General features: G+C 40.7%; 1 protein-coding gene across 6 annotated transcripts in view; it reads right to left on the bottom strand.

Moving 5' to 3' along the window:
- NREP (neuronal regeneration related protein) overlaps positions 1-21,818 on the bottom strand; it is a 31,430-nt gene extending 9,612 nt beyond the window's left edge. Inside the window, exons 1-3 of one of the 6 annotated variants that reach the window (XM_079918375.1) lie at positions 21,487-21,799; positions 20,885-20,926; positions 19,509-19,577 (exon numbers count right to left, since the gene is read on the bottom strand). In XM_079918375.1, the coding sequence (XP_079774501.1) occupies positions 19,509-19,511 (3 nt within the window). In that variant the 5' untranslated portion in view covers positions 19,512-19,577; positions 20,885-20,926; positions 21,487-21,799. Of the gene's footprint in view, positions 1-19,506; positions 19,578-20,884; positions 20,927-21,113; positions 21,256-21,306; positions 21,455-21,486 lie in introns of those variants that run through there. The other 5 variants (XM_079918378.1, XM_079918376.1, XM_079918377.1 and 2 more) reach the window with 5 other exon arrangements.
- Positions 21,819-23,331: the final 1,513 nt, after the last annotated feature.

Raw genomic sequence — 23,331 nt, 5'->3', positions numbered from 1 at the left:
TAGGTCTTAAATATTTGAGAGCTCATGCTGCAAGAACTGGGCCTGTTTTCTGACTTCGGACTGGGTCTGCTTTCTGGGCCATGCGGTTCCCCCAACCCCAAACTCCTGCCTCTTGCTCAGCTTTCCCTGCTCTGCTCAGTTCCTTCTAGGAGAATGCCATCATCTGCCTTGTCTGGGACAAACAGCCACCACTGACATTCCCCTGAACCAGGAATGGGTGAAAAGAACAAAACTGCCATCTTAGATACACAAGCTTTGTTTAAGGCTTAAAAGAAAGTTACAGCACACAGAATCCCACTTTGGGAAATTATAGGAGATCTCAAATTGGGACCTACTGTAAATTCACTCAAATAAATAGATAAAAGACGATGACATCTCTACATTACTGCTTTTCAAGGCATGCTTTAAGTATAATTAAAAACATGACACATATCAGCAAGAAATAATACTCTACTGTAAACCAAAAACATTGATAGAAATACATGTAGAAACATAGTAGACACATGGATGCAATGAAAAGCAAAATCAAGTAAATGTTGTATCTGTTTTCTTATGCTTTTTTATGATATTCTACTTTAACAAAATGACACTACATTAGCATTTAACTTCTAGGTCCAAAACATGAATACTGAAGCCACCCAAGTCTGATCTGTAGGGAAAAATAGCTTACCCCTCAGAAATTATTATACTTACTGTTACAATACTTATTACAAGTTTTTTTTCCAAGAAATTTCCTTTTTTTTAAAGAAAAACAGCCAGCGACTGTATGCCAATGAGTATCTGCTGGCAAATCCATGACTAAGGAAAGTTCCTTCCCTACTTCAAATTTGTTCTTTTGAAACATATTAATTTAGCTACAGATTGACCAAGGGCATTTCTAATTAGGCATTTTCTTAGTGTGTGAATCATAAAGTAATCAGTGTATATGTTACGAAAAATAAATGTCACTTTGGCCTTGTGGTAAATTCATCTTGTCTCCTTCTGAGTCAGAATTTTAAGCCCAAAATGGCAGGGACATATAAGAATCTCAATTACATTCTTAACACCTGTCTGGCTGGTCTCTAAGAACTCAGTATATCCCTGGACACAGAATCTAAAGGGGAGTAGTTAAACTTTTATTTTTTGGTTTGGGGAAAAGGTGGTAGATTATTAGAAATATATGCTACCTACATTACAGCTTTGTTCATTCCTATACCTGTGGTGTTTTGAAGACTCTTAACATGAAGGACTTAAGAGGAAAAAAATCAATGACAATCATTATCCTTACTCTCAAATAACTTAGAATACCTTTGTCCATGCAGGCATTCACCATGAGTTTGTGAAATGCCCGCAGCGTGCTGCACACAGATAGACTCTGGATATCACAAGAAGAAAAATAGAGTTCCTGACTCCTAGGAACTCAAATCAAGGGGCAGGGGAGGCAAACAGCAGGGGCGATAGATCCTCTAAAAGATCATTTTAAAGCATGTGCTATGGGCTGAACTGTGTTTCCCCCAAAATTCATATGTTGAAGTCCTAACCCCCAATACTTCAGAATGTAACTGAATTTGGAAATAGGGTAATAAAGAGGTAATTAAGTTAAAATGTGGTCATATGGGTGGGCCCTAATCCATTATGACTGGTGTACCTATAAGAGGAGGAAATCAGGACACATCTACACAGAGGGAAGACCATGTGAAGACACAGGGAGAAGACAGCCATCTACAAGTCAAGGTGAGAGGGCTCAGAAGAAACCAACCCTGCTGACACCTTGACCTCAGATCTCGAGACTCCAGAATTGTGAGAAAATAAATTTCTGTTGTTTAAGCCACCTAGTCTGGGGTACTCTGTTTTGACAGCCCTAGGAAACTAACACAGTGTGTTTTAAGTGCAATTTTAAAAAATGTATAGGTTATGTCAACTGTAATAGCAGTTGGAATATCCATCAACAAATTTAAAAAAACAAACAAAACCAACATTTAGCAAGACATCCACTAGTGCTGTCAAGAGAGGAAGTAAGGGTGGCAGTGAGGGATCTGGGAGGGTATGTGATGGCTGCCAGATGCAAGCCAAGGAAGACAGAAGGCTGAGGGGTAAGGATGTAATGAACTCTGTGGGGGGAGGCACCTCCACGGCCAGATCTCGCTACAGCTCTCAGTGGCCACAATAGTAACGACACAGATGCAACCCCACAGGCTGCTTCTTACCTAGTTCAGAATATCAGAAGCTGACAATGATCCTGTGATAGAGGCTTCTGAGTGCTGATAAATATGTGGGTCAGAAAAGAAGGTAAGTTGATCTATCTTTCCGGAGAGCATCTGTGCTTGCTGGACCCCAAATCTGTTCATTCTTCTTGGTATTAGTCAACTGATGCTCCGAAAGTGGACACATGGTTTAAATTGTATCCCTTGCATTCAGGTTTCTGGATTCAAGTTTGTGTTTTTCATGAAGACCGGTTAAACTAACTTTTCCTCTCTTAAACTTCACCAAGTTCTCTCTTGGTGGTGGTGGTGGTGTGAGCACCTCAGAAATGTAAGCACATGGGAATCCCTCACAACTGTTGTTTTATTAAACAAGTAAACCAAAGTTTGTCTTAGTCTTCACAAGAGAAGTGTGTTCTCTTAAAACTGTCTTCCACATATAAAATAAACAACTGTTTGTTTTTGCTCAAGTAAAATCCTCAAACCCTCTCGAATACTGCTCTTCCAGATGTCAGGAATCAGAGAAGCAAGCTATAGCCTCAGCAATTAAGAAAACATCAGTATTTGTGAAAATACAGAGAGGATGAAATATTTTAATGTTTTAAATTGGAGAACATGCAAAGGTTTTGCTTGAATTCGGGGGAAGGTTGAGTGTTTATGCTCATTGAATATGTTAGTCATTGCGTCTTTTTCTATAATGCCACATTTATCTCATTGATGACTATGTTTAGAAACAACAGAACATGAAGAATCATGTTGGTTTAAATACACTAATCATGATAGATATGTATTTAGATATCCATGAGCAATTCTTAGTTAAAACCAATTTTTTTTGCTTTCAAGTATACTTTATATATTTTAACCCACTAATATAGTTTTATGGAGAAAAGGTACTATTTCTTCCTCATTCCCTTAAATGTATTTGATGGTTGGGCATTTAAGTTTCAATTGTCTATCACTGCATACAAGTTTAGAAGAAAATGCTCATGGTTTTTGCCTTTTGTAATCTTTATTTCCTTCTTTCTTTCCAGGCTTGTTTTATTCTCAGGGCAATGCATAGTGAAAAATAACCTCATTTTTTAAAGTCTATAAGACAATTAGCTTGCAATGATTATTGCCAAATTAGAAAAATAAAATGTGGAGGAATCAGAGACCACTCAGGCAAGGTACCCCGGCCCCTCAAAATGCCAACTAGATTATCATTCAAATTATTTTTTCTAACCTCTCAAGCTTTTCATGGCAAAACCTGCTATTTATTTTCCAACAGTATAGTCCACATACAGAATCAATCTAATTGACATGCTTCCTATCACTTCTACCAAACTGCATGTAAATTTTGAACTATATCTATTTAGTACCTGTTTCTAAATTCGTATTTTCCTCTGCTCATTTACTGTCTTTATCAATATTTCTTTGGGGAGACTGTTATATGAGAACAATCTTCAAAGCAGGGTCATGGCTTTATTCGGAGCCTAAGTATACCACAGACATATACGCTGCTTATTTCGCTGGTTAACGTAACTTCTCAGAAACCTGCTATGAAGATGTTGCATGGCTTGCTTGTTAATGACCATAATTATAATATTATTTTCTACCCTTAGTGGGATTCTATGTGCTTAAACAATGGTCTTTTTATGACTTACCAAGGATAGGTGCCCACCCCCAGCAATTAGGAGAGGGAACTAGAGTGGCAGATGTCCAACCTGCATAATTAATTCTTTGAGCAGCAAAGGAGTATATTTTATCATCTCTCTGCCAATGTGTGTGTGTGTGTGTGTGTGTGTGTGTGTGTGCGCGCGCGTGGAGCCAAGTTCTATTCTGCCTAATTGGCTGGGAGGTTGTGAAACCCAGTACTGTAATACAAGGAGAATTTATGTGCACATACATGCTCTTCATTTCTGCAAATACCCTTTGAAGTGGTGCTATTAAGAATCTCCCTCAAAAGTCAGTCTTCTCCCAGGTGTTACTGGTCATGGGAGAGGGCAGAATGTAAACTGAAACCATAAATGAGTTACAAGGTCATTTTCTCTGAACAGCATTACATCAAAGATTAGATGGTGCCAAAAGATGATGCACTGAGCTGTCTCTCTAGAGACCCACTCTTAGAGATCTGCCTAACCCTGTGAATGCTGCTTGGAGATGGAGTACACAGTGGGGGAAATGACCTGCAATTAGAAGACCAAAAGATAAATATGCAGAACACTGGGTCATTCAGATAGTGTACGTCACCTCTGCAGATTCTGGAAAGTAAAATAAAAGTGTTAGTTGGTCCCTAAGTTGGCCAACATTCTGGTTCGAGAACTAAGTGAAACATGCAGCGACCTAACTTAAATACACACACACACACACACACACACACACACACACAGGAGCTGGCTGTGGTAACAACGGGTAATCACAGAGAAAGACTTACAAGCACCTGACTGTTGCACTCAACCACAAATGCCCTCCTGCTAGAAAGGAAGGCATGGCCTTTTAGGGCACTGCTGTATTACAACACTTGCTGACACTCCCGGTTTTTCCATGGCCTGGTAAGTTCTTAATCTGTAGAAATGAGGGTGGGAGAGACAACCGGGTTCATAGCTCACAAACTGGTTAAGCCCACTGGTATTAACTTTGCTTTGGGTGCATATGTTTACTATGGGCACAGAAAATGTCCACATTTTATTACTATTATGCAGCAGATTATGTTACTGCCCGTGATTACAGGTCAGGCAGGCAAAGGATTCATATCTCTTTACTTTGTGAGTTGGGGTGTTTGAAACAAGCTGTGTAGAGTTTAATAGTGGAATCCTCTAGATTCCCTCTGCTGGTTGTGAAGCCATCTTGAGAGGCCGTTGATGAATATGTGGGAGCCTGACAGCTGTGGAATTTCATTTCTAGATTTCAACTAGGCAGAGAAAGGAAAAGGAAGTCTCCTCACTGGCAACAAAATGAAAGTGTTTACATGTGAAATTAATCGTCAGCACAAAGAGCTTTCACAGTCACTCTGTTCCACAATATAATATTCTGCTTGTTTGGCTGCTGAGTCTTTTAAAATTTGATTTCTATGAATAAGAACAAAGACTTAGTTAGAGGAGCCAGGAATCAAGTCAGGAGCAAGTCACAAAAGGTTAACAACATTACCCAACTCTGCTCTGTCACCCCTCTTTGAAACCATGCGCTATGTGAGTTTGGGGGGTTTGGATGGCGTGTGGTTCAAGGCAGGGGTGAAGCAGTAGCTGGAGAACTCAGTGTGCTGAACCCGAGGTCAGTTGCAAACGTTTGTATTGTGCAAACTCCTCTCATCCCAGCCTCATTCCTTTCCAACAGGAACGTGCCTAACACAAAGCAATCCACCTAAAGGCTCCATAAATCCAAAAAAGGGAGTTACTGATCGAGGAATTCTCAGATTTCTGCCAAGGCACCCTCCCCTGGGCTGGAGGTCAGCCTGGTACAGGAATCAGAGCCAAAATGTGGACTGGACTCCGGGAATTAAGTTCAACACTTCAAATCTAGACTTTTAATGGGTGACTTTTCTTTTCAGTGATGAAGACAAAACAAAGTACAAAAAGCTGATAACAGCCCAAAGTAAACCAGGAGAAAAAGTACAAGAAGAAAGCTTGGAAACAAATCTCATAAGGGATATCTAAGAAGAGATTTTCTGAACAAAGGGAAAAAATAAAGCAGCTTTTAAAAACTCTAGTTTGAGATTAAGCAGTTTGTGAGTGAACAATAAGAAAGTGCAGGCCACAAAACAAGACATTTGCTCTTTTCAGCAGAAAAAAAATACTGGCCTTTGTTAACTAGCAAGAAAAAAGAAAAGGCCCCTCAGGCATTTAAGCACAGCATAAGCTTCTCCTTGCCCCATGACCTCAAAAAATATGTTAATAAAATCTTTACCTCCCTGGAGTGGAACCAGAATAAATATTTACTTAACACGTCTGAGTTCTAAGTCTGGACCACCTTATTCCCTTATATAAATTGGTTTTCATTTGTAACCAAGAAATCAGAAAAACACCACATCTTGCAATGTTTCTCCTACTTTTAAGGTGAAAGAAAAGAAGAAGGAAGGATGAAAGGGAATGAAGGGAGGGAAGAGAGGAAGAAAGAAAGAGAGCAAAAGACTGAAAAACAGGAAAACGAAGGAAGGACGGAAGGAAGGAAAGAAAGAAAACCATATTGGGCCCCAGTGCACCAAACTGCACTTAGGAATTTTTGAACTGTATTCTCTGTCACAAATGAGAGTCACGCTGTTGATATGCTTTCCAATACTAGACATCTGGAACTAGCAGGACTTTTTCCAAGCACATTCCAAGGTTAATAGGAAACATCTAGACTTGCTTTTATTAGCTGGTTTGAATAATTTTAGGTATGCTGGGTTTCAAACAACTACAAGAAGTCTGATTTCTACTCACCAAGAATACTGATTTTTCTTTCCTCTTGTCCTGAAGTTACTGCACCATCCACTAAAATCTTATAAAACTTTTCACCAACAACATGGAAGAATAAGTCCTCAAAACTCAGATTTCTTTCGCTAAAGCCCTCAATCAAAGGCTAGTGCAATAGGTATTTATTTATCTGGACATAAGGATTTGGGGTTCTTCTTGATCTGGATGAATGATGAGATAACCAGTTGCTTTTGACGAGCTTGTGGACATTTCAAAGCATTCCTATTGATGACATGAGCAAGACTGACTTTTCCAGAAAGTGTGTATTTTCTCCCAAAGTGCTCATTCCGAAAGAAGTTATTCTCGCTTTCCATCAATGCACCCTCTTCTGCTGGCAGCTGCAAACCGCTCAGCATTTAGCAAAACACATTTCACAGTTCAGTGCTTGTCTTGCACCGTCTTGGTCATTCAAAGACTGATAACTCTTTAACAGCAAACAGCATCATAACAGATCACCAAATTTGGAGGGAAAATGGTTTCTGTTGTGGAGAGGGTGTAATTAAAACTGGTTTAAATCAGAGGCTAGTTGATTATCTTATAAGAAGTTTGGCTTTAAAAAGGGGGAAAATATAGCCAGATCCGTATATAAATGCTGTAAGTGTTTAGGTCACAAACAGGGCACTAAGAGGCTTCCAGTAACCTGTCCTCTATGAAAACTGGCAAAAAGCTAAAAGTACAAGAGGAATAGAATAAGGTTAGGATGGACGTGCCCCTGTACACCACCTGGATTTTCAGCCCCACTGAGTACAGCTTGGTCTGATTCAGTATTAGTCTTCTCCCTGACAAAGGCTCAGGCAGGCAGTACCATGGGAAGCAGAGAAGACCTATGGGGGCGGCCACCAACCCAAATAGACAAGGTGTTTCGGTACTGGGAGTCACCCAAAAAATACTTCAAGAGCTGTGAAGATAACTGCAAAAGGAATGCCAAATTAGGAGGCTAAATTCCCTGGGAAAGGGATCACATATTCCAACTGACGCGAAAAAGCCAGCTTTGGAAACTCAGAACTTCATTCCAAGTCCTGACTGCATTCTGCGACAACAGAATACATTGACATTGACATCTTCTGGGCTTTTCCCCCTCAGTCCTTCTTCCATTGCAAACCAATCAGCAAAACTATACTACTCCAAAGGAAGAGAACTGTGAGCAATGCATGAGGGTTGTTGGAACCCACACGGGCAGAGTATGTAAATTTGGAGACCCACAGTTTCCCATGGCAATGCATACTAGAGTTCATTGTAATTTTTTTTTTTTTTTTTAATTTTAGGCATGTTTTCCAGGCACACTCATTTAATCCTCAGGGTGCTGTCGCAAGGATGAAGTGCATCAATACCTGTAAAGCCGCGGCAACAGGGCCCAGCACACAAGGACTAAGTGGATCTGGGGTAGCTGTTATTATCATCACCCTCACAGTCTGACAGATGAGAATGCTGAGGGGGAGCAGTCAGGGAGCCTGCCCAAGATCACACACCCAAGAAATGGAGAAGACAGGATGCGAACCCAGTCTCTCTTCTCAGAGAACACGGTCTCTCAATATCGATCTTCTCTGCTATTTCCCCAGAGCTACCTGCAGTGGCGTCATGAGGCTCCTGAGAGCTGGGGCCTGTTTTCAACCCCCAAGTAGGTGCTGAGCATCTCCACTTAGTGCCCTTGTGATGAAATTTAGATAGATTTCTGACACCTACTATCAAGAGTAGTTTTCTCAGAAATATTTGTTACTCTGCCAGCTGTGTTTCTGATAAATAGCTGCCCTCAAAATTAACTTACCTAAAAAAATCAGCACTGTCTGAGGGCACAGAGGGTGTGCTCGTCCACATGTCACTACAGTAGTGGGGGAAAGACTACTCTTAGAGCAGCAACTCTCGCTTGGCTACATGAGGGCTGCGGATCTAATTAAACCCCAGCAACACTCATCACCACAGTTTTGTCTTTTTCAGTTTTCCCTGGAAGGAAATGTTCAGCACAATATAAATATCTAGCAAACACTGCAGCTAATTACAAAGGGCATTTGCTGAGAAACAAATGGTTTTCATATGACCCCTAAATGAACTCTCAAACGACTTCTTCTCTGATGGCCTAGTAACGGACAGTCTAATCCAGAATATTTTTCTTTCATCAGATGCCTTTGAAATCATGTTCACTGTAACTCTGCTTTTCAAAATTTCAATTTCAGAACAAACTGTTTAGTCAAAGGGGAATTAAACTCTTATCTTTACCAATGATATACAGATATCCAAACCATACACTACATATAAAGTAATCCTAGTTGAAGAGGAAGAAAACAAACACTTATTAGACCAGAGAGGCAGTGTGGAAACTACTAAGAATGGTAATTCAGAAAGAAAAAAAAATTTAACCCGATTCCATTTGGAAACTTTTAATTAATGTAGTAGAAATGCAGTCAGTACTAAAGACAGAAAAATGGAAACATAGAGATCAGGGAACAAGCCAATTATTAGTTATTTCTATCATGAAGGCAACAAATAGAAAATAACAAGGAAAGTAGTATCTGATCCTCAGACTACAGGCAGAGTACTGTATTCAATCAGTCAAAGACATAGTGCCCCTCTGGGTTTGTCTGAACAACGTAAGAATACTGATCAATTTGGTAAGAATTCACATTAACTATCAGATGAATTGTTTATATGATGCCAAAGAAACAAATTTAATTGAATTTCTGATTGAATTGATTGTGACAGTGTAGACAATTAATCCTGTAAAAGAAAATTAAAGTTTCAAAAGGAGTCCTCATGAAAAAAAAAAGCATAGGCTTAATGAAGATGAAATGAAAAGATATGGAGACTTGACTCCCAGACCTTGATAACAAGATCAGAACAATTTGAGATTCTATTATCAAGAAATGAACAAAACATCCAAAGGCCAGAGGCATTCTGTGATGTATAATTAGACCTAAGTCTCCACAGGGCACATGAAATGGAGCCTTAGTTGTGGTCCAGAGCACCTAGGCTTTGGAAACAGTCAAATCCAGGTGACTAAGGATCAAAATTACAAAGATGAGAAGGGCTCCAAGAAGATGCAGGCAGAATTTTTGATGCTCTATTAACTGAATTGGTTGAGTAGATATATTAATTGACTATCCAATCAATAAATCAAGAAATAGTTACCAAGTACTTACTTTCTGTGAAGCATTTAATATTTAGTAGGTAGCTTTCAGCTCTAGAGAATGAACATATTATCAAAGAAAATGTCCCCATGACCTTGGGCTGGAAGTGCCAAAGTAGCAAAGAAAACCCTTTTTTTTTTTTTTTCTCAAAAAAGTTTTTCAGAGCTAAGCCACCAAATCCTGGATATCTATTCAGGAAAGGAGAGGGCTAGTTAATGAATTCATCTTTTCAAATTCTAATTCTCTTAGCCATGCAACCACAGAAAGTACATGAGATCGCATCTTTCAAACAGTGGGTCCGTTCCCTGCCCAGTATTCATTCTCTCAGCCAGTGTTAACTGAGTCCCTACAACGCAGCAGGCACTAGGCTAAATGTTCAACCATGTGCTGCCAACAGTGCACGCAGGTTCAGCAACCACCTGGCAAAGGTGCATAAGAACAGACTCTCTCCCCTCATGGTCTCAGTAAGCCTTTTGGTAACTTTCACTATGACGACAATGAAGGACATGAAACAGTCCTTCTTAGTAAAGTACTTGATAACAATCCCTTACTTGGGTCATGTTTATAAGTATCTTAGTCAATAAGTTTTATTCATCTAACTACAGACGCTAGTTTTTCCTTGACAGTTCTTAACGCTGGCTGCCAAACACGCAGTATCTTCTAATTTCTACTCTTTCCTGTCCAAGAATGGGTTCTATATCTGACACTGACTTTATCCAATAAAAGTGACCTCAAAATGCCTGGACCCATTTTAAACCCAACTTTTGTAGATTTCTCCCTGTTCAGCCACTGGACTGCAGTATTTTTCCCTGCTGGAATTGTATCAAACACAATTCAGACAGGAAGGCTGTTACCTGCCCCAGTAATCAAAGGACACTGGTGTGTGATGGTGATCTGAGTAAGGGCTGGAGTGGAGAAGGGAGAAGAGCTAGAACCGGGCAACGACACCAAAACTTCTGTGCACGTTATGAATCTCCCTCTTGTTTTAATTGCCTATTGGTATGAGTCTCTGGCTCATATTTTCACTGGAACAACTATTCAGCCATTCTCCCTTTCTTTCCAGTCAATGGCTCTGGTTCCCAATTTCAGCTTAAAAGGGGCAAAGAGACCTTCCTTTCATCAAGCACATTCTCTTAAATATCTTCTCCTTCTCCTTTTCAAACACGAATTATGTTTGTATTTTAGTCTATGAAAGTGAGGATAAACAAGGATAGTGTAAAATCAAGGGTTTAAAAATACTTCCAGCTAGATAATCCTAACACTTTTCAGGCACAAAGCTTAGACTGGAAACCATTCTAAGGTAATAAGAGGCAATCATTTCACTTATGAAGATATCATTACCTTGTGAAACCAGAGCAGATGATGCTCTACCGTCATGAATGCCTTAGTCAGACTGCTGAGAGGCAAACTGGGACCACTGGCAAAACACCATTGATGACCTGGAGCACAACGGCACCCCACAGCCAGTGTTCTGGATGGATGTGTGACTCCACCCTAAAGATGAGAGTCCTCTTCCAGCAGACCACACCGAACTAACCTTCTGGACACTCTCAGGGCCTCTTCTGTCTAAAGCAGTGTAGAGGAAGGGAGCACAGAACTACAGAGCTGGTTTTGTATTGTGCTTAGACTTAACTCTCCCCTTTTACCTCCCTAACAAACACTGAGCCTTCTTTATTCAGTGAGAGGGGTTTTCAGCAGCAAATTCATCACCTGTCCACGGTGATCTCATTTCCTGGGTCATACATTCTACAATCTGCACTGTCGCGACCCTGCAAAGTGTTGGGCTATTACTAGTTGTAAATCTCAAGGTGAACCACCCGGTTCTGCCCAGAAATAACAGATCTCCACGTATCCCTGAGCTCTGACTCATTCATGTATTCCACAGACATTTATCGATTACTAAGAGTGTGCCAGTTCCTACACAGGTACTGGAGCAGTGGTCAGAGTGGTTCATGGAGGTGCAATCTATTCTAAGGTCCATGAAGGTTAGGGGATCCTTCTACTTTGTAGGAAAAGAATGCCAATCAACTTCACTAGCTGTTCTAGAGTTCCCTCTCAATGACGAAACTTTCCCACATCTGAACTCACCATCCTGGTAGAGGAAAAGGAAAAAAATGAGGCATCACAGCCTCAACTGCTATCATAAAAAGAGGCCTGATGTTCACTTACTAGTGGTCAGTGTTCGTGTCTCAAGTTTACAATCTTGGAGGGTAGAAAAGCATGCAGAAAGAAGCCAGCTACAAGTAGACTGTTGTGTGATGAGTGTACAGAGGAGCATGAGATCATCCCTGCTGGATGTCCTGGGGTGAGTTTCATGGAGGAGTTGTCATTTAAATTCAGTCTGGAAGAAGAGCTTTATTTTGTCAGGAGGAGCATTCTTTCTAGGACTGAGTAAGCAAAGGCACAGAGGGAGGGCCTCCTGGGGCATGTTCAGAATAACAAGTGGCCTGGTCCCTCTAAGAAAATATATGCTATAGTAGCTAGAAATAAAAGATGAGTTCACATAGTTCCTGGCATGGCTGCCCAGCCACAGAAATTAAACTTATGAAGGTTTAAACACCGAAGTTGAAAAAAAATACTTGAAAGTATGAGGTGGGAGTAGGCTTAAGGAATTCAAGGAACAGTGCTTACCTATGTCACTTACTGAGAGACTTAGGGGATGAGTCCAACCTCATCTGAAGGGGCCAAAGGAGCTGGTAAAATCGTTTCATATTGAAAACCTTGCAGCTGATGCCTTCTGAGTCTGTGCTGTTTCCAGAAGAGGTTCCAGAAAAATCCTTCTTGGTCTTGGCTTTCCCCAACTTTTGTGTATCATGTGACAAGATTCCCTTATGATGGTCACTAGACTACTGACTAAATTAGTAACAGCCTGTAGGCCTCAAATTGTAAACAATTTTATTATGGTGATGTAAGTGTTGGCTTGAACTCTGAATACGTACATCTGGCTAATCAGGAAGAAGTAGAGAGAGAGAACCAGCTGGGTGCGTGTGGTTACAACTGATTAGCACATGGCTACACCCAGTTAGCCTCACAGAAGGGACGCATGGGGCCTCCTTTCATGCAGCTGGCACGGCAGCAACACCCTCTCTGGCCAAGTGGACACTGACGAACCCTCTGGCATTTACCAGTGGAAGTGCTGCCACCTTCTCCCAAGAAAGAGGTTAAGCGTATGCTCCCTTCCCAACTCCCTCCAGCTAGGGACCTTCTTTCTTTTCCACCACTCCACCCTGACCCAAAGAGAGTGAGAGGCAGCAGTAAATTAAGCTTACAATCAATCAGAAGGTGTATGTGAGTGTGTGTGCCCTTTTCTGTTGGGCACAATCAAAACGCAAAGAACCTGAGACAGGCTGGAACCTGAGTGAGAGCCTCGGGCCATCTCCAAGATGCCCGCTCAGTGGCTTCCTCTGGCTCAGCACATCAAGTCCTCAACCTCTAGGTCGAGTGTGTGAGGTCTGTCTTCGAGAGCACAGAGGCCCTAAACAGGGAGGAGGACATTCCCTACTGTAGTAAAAACGCATTATGCTCACTCCTGTAAGCATACTTTTCTTTTATGAGAAATATGCTTTTCTCTCAACTAAATCTACCGGAATATTCTTAATTCTTCATTCACTCAATATTTATTAAGGATTGATGCTAAGCCCTAAAAATCTGAAGAAGGCATAGTACCTGCTCTCAAAGAGCTTCTAAGTTTCAAATTTTGTGCCGACTCCAATCAGTTGTTAACAGAACAAGATTGTGAGGATTGGGAAATCATATTCAGGGTGAATAATAATAATGAGCGTCAAGACACTGATTAGCAATGTCTGCCACAGGTATATAGCAGGAGTCAGTGGTGGCACACATGCCATACATTTGTCATCTCTGGGTCTAGCTGAATTTCTACCTCCTTAAAAAAAAGTTTTTGCCTATAATCCCCAGTCCCCAATAATACCACTCTTCTGCATTTTACAATTTAGCACTAGATTATACTGCAAGACAATGTTTAAGTTTGTCATGCATATTAGTCTTCTTGCCACAACTAAAATATAAATCCACTGAGGCCACTGGCCAACTGTGCACTTTCCATAATGCAAAGAACTAAGCATAAAGAAAATGCTCAACAACAAAAACTTGTTCAGCTGACATGGGAATATATGCATAACCCTACTGCTAACTCTTCTCATTTTCTTTTCTTTTTTTTTTTTTTTTTTACTCTTCTCATTTTCTTCAGTACTTTCAGACATGGCATCTTTGTTTTCTTGGGACCACTTTCATAATATCACAGAATGAGATTATACTGGAAATAAGTAAAGACTCTTTAAAGTTCCAAAACTGGGAGCAAAGGTCCTCCTAGATCCCAGAGGGGATTTTTAGGACTGCAGGAGAAGCTGCTGTGAGTTTTGAGTACCACAGCTAGATCAAACCTGGAGAACTAGCATCGTACCAGGTTGTTCAGAGTGTGGTTCTAAATGCTGGTAAAGGTGAGCAATTGCAAGCCATTCTTTTTTGGGCAAGTGGCTTTATGGCTTAAGCACATTTTTTTTCTCCTGTTAATAAATAATGGATGATCTCCCTGGTGGTGCAGTGGTTAAGAATCCGCCTGCTAATGCAGGGGACATGGGTTCAAGCCCCAGTCTGGGAAGATCCCACATGCCGCGGAGCAACTAAGCCCATGCGCCACAACTACTAAACCTGCGTTCTAGAGCCCACAAGCCACAACTACTGAGCCTGTGTGCCACAACTACTGAAGCTCGCGTGCCTAGAGCCCATGCTCCGCAACAAGAGAAGCCACTGCAGTGAGAAGCCTGCGCACCGCAACAAAGAGTAGCCCCTGATCACTGCAACTAGAGAAAGCCCACCTGCAGCAACGAAGACCCAACGTGGCCAAAAAAAATAAAATAAAATAAATGTATTAAAAACAATCAATATGCCATTGAGGTACATTAAAAAAGAAAAGGGGAGGAAGGAAAATAATTTACTGTGGAAACTAAAATTACACTCACTTCAACTTCCTAGCTCTTTAGAAGAATGGAAGGATACAAATTACTTCTAGTCCACCAAAACTAAACAAGATTAAGTCATTAACGATGAATTTTTTGAAAGTCCAACTTAATAGGTATTAGCATGTATAGACCAAATATTTACTGAGCTTCTAACATATATTTAATACTTTATTAAGCACTATATATGAAGTTTATAAACCCTCTGGGAGCCTATAATTTAGCTGGTCAGTGAAAGAAATGTATGTGGTCCAACTAACAAATAATGCAAGAGAGTATAATCTAGTGTTATACTAGGTTAATACCATGTCACTGCTACTAATAACTGAATTGATATTTAGAATTTAGTTGAGAGCCATGCTAATGCTTAAGTCCCAAACCATTAGAGCTGCTAATACTGTCATGCGCTAATAGATCAGTTTCAGGATCACTGCTGTTTTTTAAACCACTGAGATGAGAGACTCTTGAAGCTGTCCCTAGGTGCAAAACATGTCCAGAAATACCCATTTCAGATAAATTTAGAACCAATAAGTAATATTTTTAGTAACCATAATTTCTACAGCTGTGGGCTGAGATTTATGGTTAACCTGTTTTCCAGTACAAAGCAAAGGAGTGGTTTAAAATTAGAATTTTTTAAATGTATCTTCATCAACTAAGATGACACAGTCCATGTACATGCAATATATTTTCTGGTATACTCAAATTGGATTTGCTGGTAAGATTTCCTTATTGCTAGTTTTTTCCTGAATAAGAAAGGAATTATTCAGATAATTCAGGCAAATCCCTCCCACTCCTACCTCACTCCAGCAACATTTTGAATAGCCAAGATGAATCAGACAAAAATCAACTTTTTTTTTTGTTTTAAGCATAATTATTCAGATAATTATCTCAACCCTCCATTTCACTTTGGTTGTGAGAATAAGACCTTAAAAGACTTTCCAGCCAGAAACAGCATTTAAAAAAATATGTGCAAGAGCAAGGAAGCCACAGTACTTCACTCCAAGGCTCCCAGTCGGTCCAATGTAAGTGAACAGGATGTATAAGACTCATAATCTGGAGGTTACTCATTTGGCTTACTAAAGTATTCATATTTTAGAAGTGTATTTTCTGATTTTAAAGTATTCATCTTAGGGTTTAAAATAAAGTGAATTCCTTCAGTGTATTTATGAAGATCTGATTTACATGCCAGTTTTTAAGGATTGCATCAGGTTAAAATAGAAGAAACAAACAAACAAAAAAAATAGAATGGTGCTTTAAATAACTGTTTATTCCAAGATTTCTGCTTAAATATCTTCTCCTGCCTGAAATATCTATTTAGTTCAAGAGGAAGCAGGACTGGGGCTAAACCCAGATAGACCATCCCTACTGTCCTCATTCCCTAAACAATTCCCAATTCTCCCCTCACAGTGTGCTAGAAGGCCTGGTGAAAGAGAAGATAGTACCATCTAAAATTACCCTTCTAGGTACTTTTCAGCATCTCCACAATCAAGAATCACTAAGCAACTTGTAAATTTACATTCCAAAACCCAACGGCACAGCTACCAACAGGACCTCATCCCTCCGCAATCTTTGTATTTTTCTTCAAACAAGGAAACCTTATGTTAATGGAGAGATTATTGAAAGAGTCTCCTTGTAAGCCCATGAATGCCACTTCACAGACTGTACAGAAAGCAGAGCTCTATGAATGGTACAATGGAGTCAACTCATCTTTTTGAAAAGCTCAGCATCGGTCTTAGAGAGAATCTAAAATTGTTCCAATTCCTAGGTCTCTGTTAAAACATAATGAGCCCATGCTTATGCCACTGTGAATCCATGGCACATCCATACTTGGAGGCAAGTTTACAGCACAGAGGGCAGTCATGTTGAAAATAAGGACTTACTCTTGACATGGAATTAAATAATTTAGTTTTTCAAACTATTCAGTAAGACCCATCTGCTCATCCTGAAGTATTTTCTTCTCAGTGATGTACCTGAAGCAAGTACCTTTAAAATAAAACAGCTAAGTAAAAACCAAGGACCCATATAAAAATATAATCTTAGAAATTAAATTTAACAAAAAGCCAAATATAAATTAAAGAAATGCTGAAGATTTCTGCAGACTCACAATATCTTGTTAATTGCAAAGAAGGGGGTGGGGTGGGGACTAGAAAAACGTATGTTTACTAGAAAACTGAAAAAGCTGAGGGATGAGTTATTTAAAAAAAATTCTAGGAAACTAAGATAAGGCAAACCACACTCAAAATTAAAACTTTTAACAGTCCTCCTAAAAGGCACAACCCCAGATGAACTGTAGTCTATGTAAATGGTGCCCCCTGGAGTTGTGCCCAAAGGGTCCCCTACACAGAATACAATGTGATTAAAGCCTTGTAGTGTCAACAAAGCAGTTGTATTTTTTTGGTAATGCAAAAGGCACATTAGTATTCTTTAGTGCCTTCAAATTATCGTTGTGAAACATCACTTTAGGGTATGTCAAATGTCTAAATATTGAATCACTCTGTTTTGAATTCTGGAGTCTACTAGTTAATTTCTTACTCTGGAATGAGCTGACTATAAATTTGTATTTGGAATAGGCCCTTTACTAAGCAGCTCAAATACACTGAAATTAGATCCTCTTTAATGTTTTAAATTATGTAAATGGAAATACACATTTAACAGAAAAGGCATGTTTGTATATTTTCTAGAGGTGGCCAGGTGTTAACTCTATTGCTTCCCTAGTACTAGTTTCTACTGTATACGGGCTAAGTCTTTAAAAAGCCAGTTACAGAGATCAGCAAAGTAATCTGTTTTAATCAAGGAAAGAAAATAACTTCATTTTTCCAAAAAGGAGAAAAGGAGGTATAAGACCCCTCTAATATCAGTTTTAAAAAAAACACAATCGAAACATTTTTTTTTAACATTAGAATGTGAAAAGACTTTGAAGACCTCAGACCTCCTGGAATAAGAGAATTGCTAGAAAGTTACTTGGAATCACCCACGGACAATAACTGTCGGTGGTTTCATTTCAGGCAATGGGCTTGTGCCAAAAGGGACTGACATCTTGATGAAAGGATCACCAAAAAGTTGTGAGAATTTTTCCATGACTCAAAATCCTTCCAAGAGCAACAAATTGTGATTTCTCATTCTGCCACCATACATAAACGACAACTGTGAGAAATTGACAACATGTAGTAATAACTCGAATTTGCTCTTCGGCATGCAAATCGTTCCAACTTTCATTCTCGGCTTTGGCACACATGCTTGCCTTCCACAAAGCTCACTCCGCTCACTACTATGGAAACACGATATTTACTCTTTGAGTCTGATCTATAGGGCTAGTTTTGGCAGAGTCAGTGGTCAAACTGATGTTCAACCAAACTGGTCACCTGACATATCACAACACACATGAATCTTCATGGTCTATCTATGGTGACACAAAGGGTAAGGTTCTGGGATAAAGAGCTATAAGACATGATGATGTGGCCAGTCACAGTAAAAGATAATTAAATAAACAAAAATACTTTGCAGCAGTTTATTTTATTACCATCCTAGAACTCTATGACAATGGCTAGTTAGGAATTTAATATGGAGTTAGGAACCATTTGCACAAAACCTACTGATTAGTTTAATTTTCTGTTCATCCCTTTTGCCTCCAACCTTAAGTTCCTTAATTTGGTCATTATCAATCTATGCCCAAACAAGATCTATTTGATTAGGTGCTTTGACACCCACCTGTTGAAATTACAGGTGAGGCACATACAAAAAATAAGAGCTTACTTATTAACAGAATTCAAACAGAATTCATTTAACTGCTTCTGATTCATTTTTCTCGTTGGAAGCTTATACTTCGATTGTTCTCAAAGAAAACATCAAGTACATCGGATTCAATTTTGATTCATTAAATTCCTCCCTCGTTTAAAAGAAAAAATGAAAACTAAATTTGGAAATCACACACTCTAAGTGGCAAAGAGGTGTTTTAAAGAGCATAAACATCTGCAGGAGGACATGCTGTACTTAAGTGAAAAGTTTCATGACATTTCTGTTCTATTTTTCAGTTCAACTTTATTTCCATAGAGGAAATTTTTCAAAGAAAATTAATACACTTATTCAACTGTTAATAACGTGTATTTCATCTATTTCTTTAATCAGTCATCAAACACTTAACTTCCTCCTCTGTGGATCATAATGCTTGTCAGAAATAGTTACACTTTCATTTAGAGGATAACATGCTTATCTTCTAAAACTGAGCAGACATCTCTCATAAATGAAGTTATAAATCAACAACAACAAAAAAACACTAATTATGTTAGAGATACAATAGACAGTGTATTAATATAAAAGTCCATGCTCTATGTATATATTGCTTTTAAAGACAGCAGATTCTATAGCTGTTGGATTAGCTGGACACAGACTCCTATTTTGGGGGATAAGTTCTGGCTATCTCTAACAGAAGACTCATTGCTTTGTTTGAGCCCTACTGCTGCCACCTCTTCCACGCATGTCACAACATATCACTCTTCTTAAAGAAGAGAATGGTTTCTGTTGTTGGAGTTAAATAAATCGCCCCTTCTGAAAGAGGAATTTCAGTTTTCTATTCAAAATGATTGAAAATCAAAAGACCTAATCCCTAATTCACCACATCCAGTTCATATAAATTGCTGTACTGCAAAGCTCCCCAGGCTAGAGACAGAACCTTTGAAAGGTCAGATGGGGTAGGAACAATGGAGGGTTCAAGCAGGATGAAGGTGGGTGGTTGATATTTATATGGAATAAAGACTAATAAGAAGCAACTGAGAATCTCCTCTGATGACCAATGCTTACCATTTTGAGAATCCTTAACAGTCTTGGCCTTGCACCCTCCCTCTCTTCAGTCCAAGGAGACCAACCAACCTGCAAAATATGTTTAAATACAGTAGACAAATTGCCACACCACAGGTCAGCAAATGAGAAAGCCTGTTTAGAGGCTACAGACAAATAACCATTTTCTGTGGTTAAGCTAAGTTACATGCAAATTATTGTAACCACTGGGGCTTCTGAAAGAGCTTTTCAATCGGTCTGTAGGCTTAAATAGGGGACAAAGGAATCCCTGGTACCTAGCTTCCCAGAGTCCTGGGCTATTCTTATTGTTGGGTTCATCTTTAAATTGCAGGAGTTCAAACTTAAAAGTAGAACCAAGTGATAAAAATAGATTGTTTTCTGGCTGCTCTTTGTTCCCAGACATACTACTGGCAGTATATTTGCAATCAAGACAGCAGAATAGGAATCAGCCTTCCACCGCGTAGTGTAATGCCTCAGAGTGGATATTTTTGGAAATGGCACTGCATTACATAACCTTCCGTGCTTAAAAAAAAAAAAAAAAAAAAAAAACTACACTGAGGGGGAAAAGTCAGGAATATACACCATTATGCCCTTCTCCCTAAACCAAATAAACATTAATGTACATGCTGCAGTGATTTTCCTCTCAACCTTTGTGTCATCAGAACACAGTTCTTTTGTTAACATAAGTTAAGACAAAAATTAAGATGAATGGAGAAACTAAAAGTTCTCTAACAGGGTATCTTAAGCTCTTCGAGTTTTCCTATAATGGTATTACAGATACATATAAATGCAAATGAGATTATTATCATCATCAAGCAAAAAGCAGTCAGTTATTTTTAAGCCCTCCCTCCCCTGAAGTTCAACTGCTTTATAAGAAAATGCAGGAAAAAAAAAAGTGTTGCAAGATCGAATGCCTGGAAAGACCCCAGGAGGCGACAGCAGCTTTGAAAGAGTAATAAAGTCTAAGGATGGAGGGACACAAATTCATTTTATAAAAGGCGCGGGGGGTGGGGGGAGGCTTGCATGCACCAAAGTGCATCTCATGAAAAGAAACAAAACAGTTCCTAACAATGCTTTATGAGCAAGAAGAACAAAAATTAACCACACCAACAAGCAAAAAACCCCACCCCTTCGCAAAAGAATTCTCCCTCTTAACTTGTGCATTTTTTTTAAAAAAGCCCAAGTTAAATTCCAGCCTTAATGCAGTAGGACCCAAAATGCCAGAATTTCTCCAAGTACACGCTTCAGCTCTTTAAAATTAAGAGGGAAGAAGCATGAACTCTGCAGGGTTGAAGGGTCCAGCTAAGAGCAACGGAAAGAAATCGACACAAAAGAGAAAGCAGCGCTCCCGGCCGGGGATGGGAATGGCATATACTTACAGACAAAAGCCCCGCTCCCTGTTCACTCTCTCCTCTCTACACCTGAAACACAAATGTGGATGAAAAAGGGTATCATGCTAGAAAGACAGCTGGGGGATGGGGAGAGGGGGCAGGGGGAGGGAAAAGGGGTGGAGGAAGAGGAGGGAGGAGGGGGAAGGGAAACAAAACCCAAACCAGCTTCACTTCCAAGAAGTGCAGCCTTGGAAAAAGGAGGGGAAGGTCTCCCTGCCTCGCGCTCTCTCTCTCTCCAAGAGTGTGTCTCTTTCTCTAAGAGTCAGTTTCTTTCTCTCTCCCTCTCTCTCTCTCCCTCTCTCTGCTGCTAGTGTGCTAGTGAACAATGAGCTAATTCTGATGGGCTGGTGCGGCGCCAGCGCCCCAGCCTTGCTGCCACTGTGCTGCCGCGGCGGAGCCAGACTGCTTACTCGGCAGGAATCGGCGACTCGGGGCCCGGTCGGCGAGCGGCCAACGAGCGCGCGCCCCGGCCCTCGGCACCCCGGGCACCCCGCTGCCCCCACTGCGCTGGCCCGGGCCTGGGGGACAAAGGGTCCCGCAGACAGGCGCGCCGCCCCGGCCCCGCCCCCCGCAGCGCGGCGCGCACTCACGCCGGCCCGGCCTCTGTTGCCCCGGCGGGCTTCTTCGCCTCGACGTGCGGTTGCTTTTCAGACAAATAAGGAGGCGGAGGAGGCGGTTTGGGGGCGAGCCAAGCGTGAAGGCGGCCAGGGCGCTGCATAGCCCGGCGGCTGGCCAAGGCCGCGGGGAGAGGCGGCGCGGCCCGTACTGTAATAATAAACCTGCAGCAGAGGGCATCTGAGGGAAAGAGGACGGCGACGGGCGGCAGCCGCCTTCCCTTTTATGTGCCTGTCCCGAGCCGAGCAGAAAATGGTGCCCGCGGCGGCGCGGAGCCACACAGACACACAAAGAGCCGGCGTTGCATGCGTTTGCGCACGACCCGGGTCTGCCCAGCCGGGGACGCGCGCCCCGCTCCCGGCCGCGAGGAAGCCCGCGGCCCGAGCACCCCAGCGGCCCTGTGGCTGCGCGCGCGCACACACGCAGGCACACACATACACACACACACGCGTGCGTGCACACAGTCACACGCGTGCACAGGCAGCAAGAGCTGAGCTCTGATGTGATCAGCACCCTCCCCAGGTGCTCCCTTCTCCTTCCCTGAAGGATTTAGTAGGTTCCCCACTCTCAGCCCCACTGAAATCATACTTCTGAAAATTGGAGATTGCGTTTTAAAAGCGGTTCTTTGCATTTCTGATTTTTTTTAAACCTCATCTTTCTAATTTAAAATCTGACTGTCTTTTCACAGTAATGTAAAAGCTCAAAATTTTGCTACAAATTCGAACAAACTGGTTTCGTTGCCAACCAAGTGGGATATAATTTTATGGTAATTGTCAGATGTTAGAGGACAAGATTATTTCCTAATTAAATTGCTTTGCCAAGAGAAAAAAGATATAAAGGATCGTAATGTCTTTTAAATTTGCCATCAACATTTTACTTCTAATCACTGAAAGCAATGTTTTCCATTATAACAATCAAAAGGAAAGGGGGGGTGGACTTACAAAACTAAGTTATTAAACATATATTTATAGAATGTCTTGTTTTTTAGTCTTAAGTTTTTTTGAGTACAGAAAAGCACACCTTAAAAAGCAATGTTTTACACTCAATTATAAAGAATAAATTCTCTGTAAGCTTATTGCCAGGACTATAGATGTCCTTGCACACTACCAAAGCAGCAAGTACTGATTAGGCTGCCAGTGGGTGCGATGTTTAAGGGGTCCACTAGGAGCTTCCCTGAATTAATCTAAAACATCACAGTCGTTTTCCTGCCAAAAAAACTTACCTTGGAACCATTACTAGGAACAAAGGGAAAAAACAAGTCTCAGTGAACTTCCCTAATGCCTTCAGGGCCGGTGTTCACCAGACAGGAAAGTGATGGAAGGCAGGTCTGCCGAGTAAACGGGGCAGTGGGATAGGGCAGAAGCCTGGGGGCTGCCTCTGCACGTCTGAAGCCCCAGGAAGCTGGTAAAGGGTACCCCAACATTGAGATCTTGGGCATTCACCTCAGAGTCAGACTCGAAACCCAACAGGGCACTGCCACATGTACCAAAAATCTATCCCAGGAAAGTATGCTCAAAAGGTACTTCTACAAGAAAACATTTCTACACACATACACACACACACACACACACACACACACACACACACACACATACACACAAACTGCCTTTAGTGTTTATGCAAAATTTACCTAAGATGATGTCCTTTCAAAACACAGGGAAATTTGGAATTTATTAAACTTTATTTTTTCTCCACGTGTAATCACAGACATCTAGGTGACACAGATCTTTTAAGTAATAAGAACACTGGGTCAGAATCATAATCTATTTACTGTGTTCCAGAAAACAGTTGCAAACCAACTATTCAAGAAACATTCTTGA

This window comes from Stenella coeruleoalba (genome assembly GCF_951394435.1).
Source record: "Stenella coeruleoalba genome assembly, chromosome: 3".
Lineage (NCBI taxonomy): Eukaryota > Metazoa > Chordata > Mammalia > Artiodactyla > Delphinidae > Stenella > Stenella coeruleoalba.
This window is presented reverse-complemented; position numbering and strand designations above follow the sequence as displayed.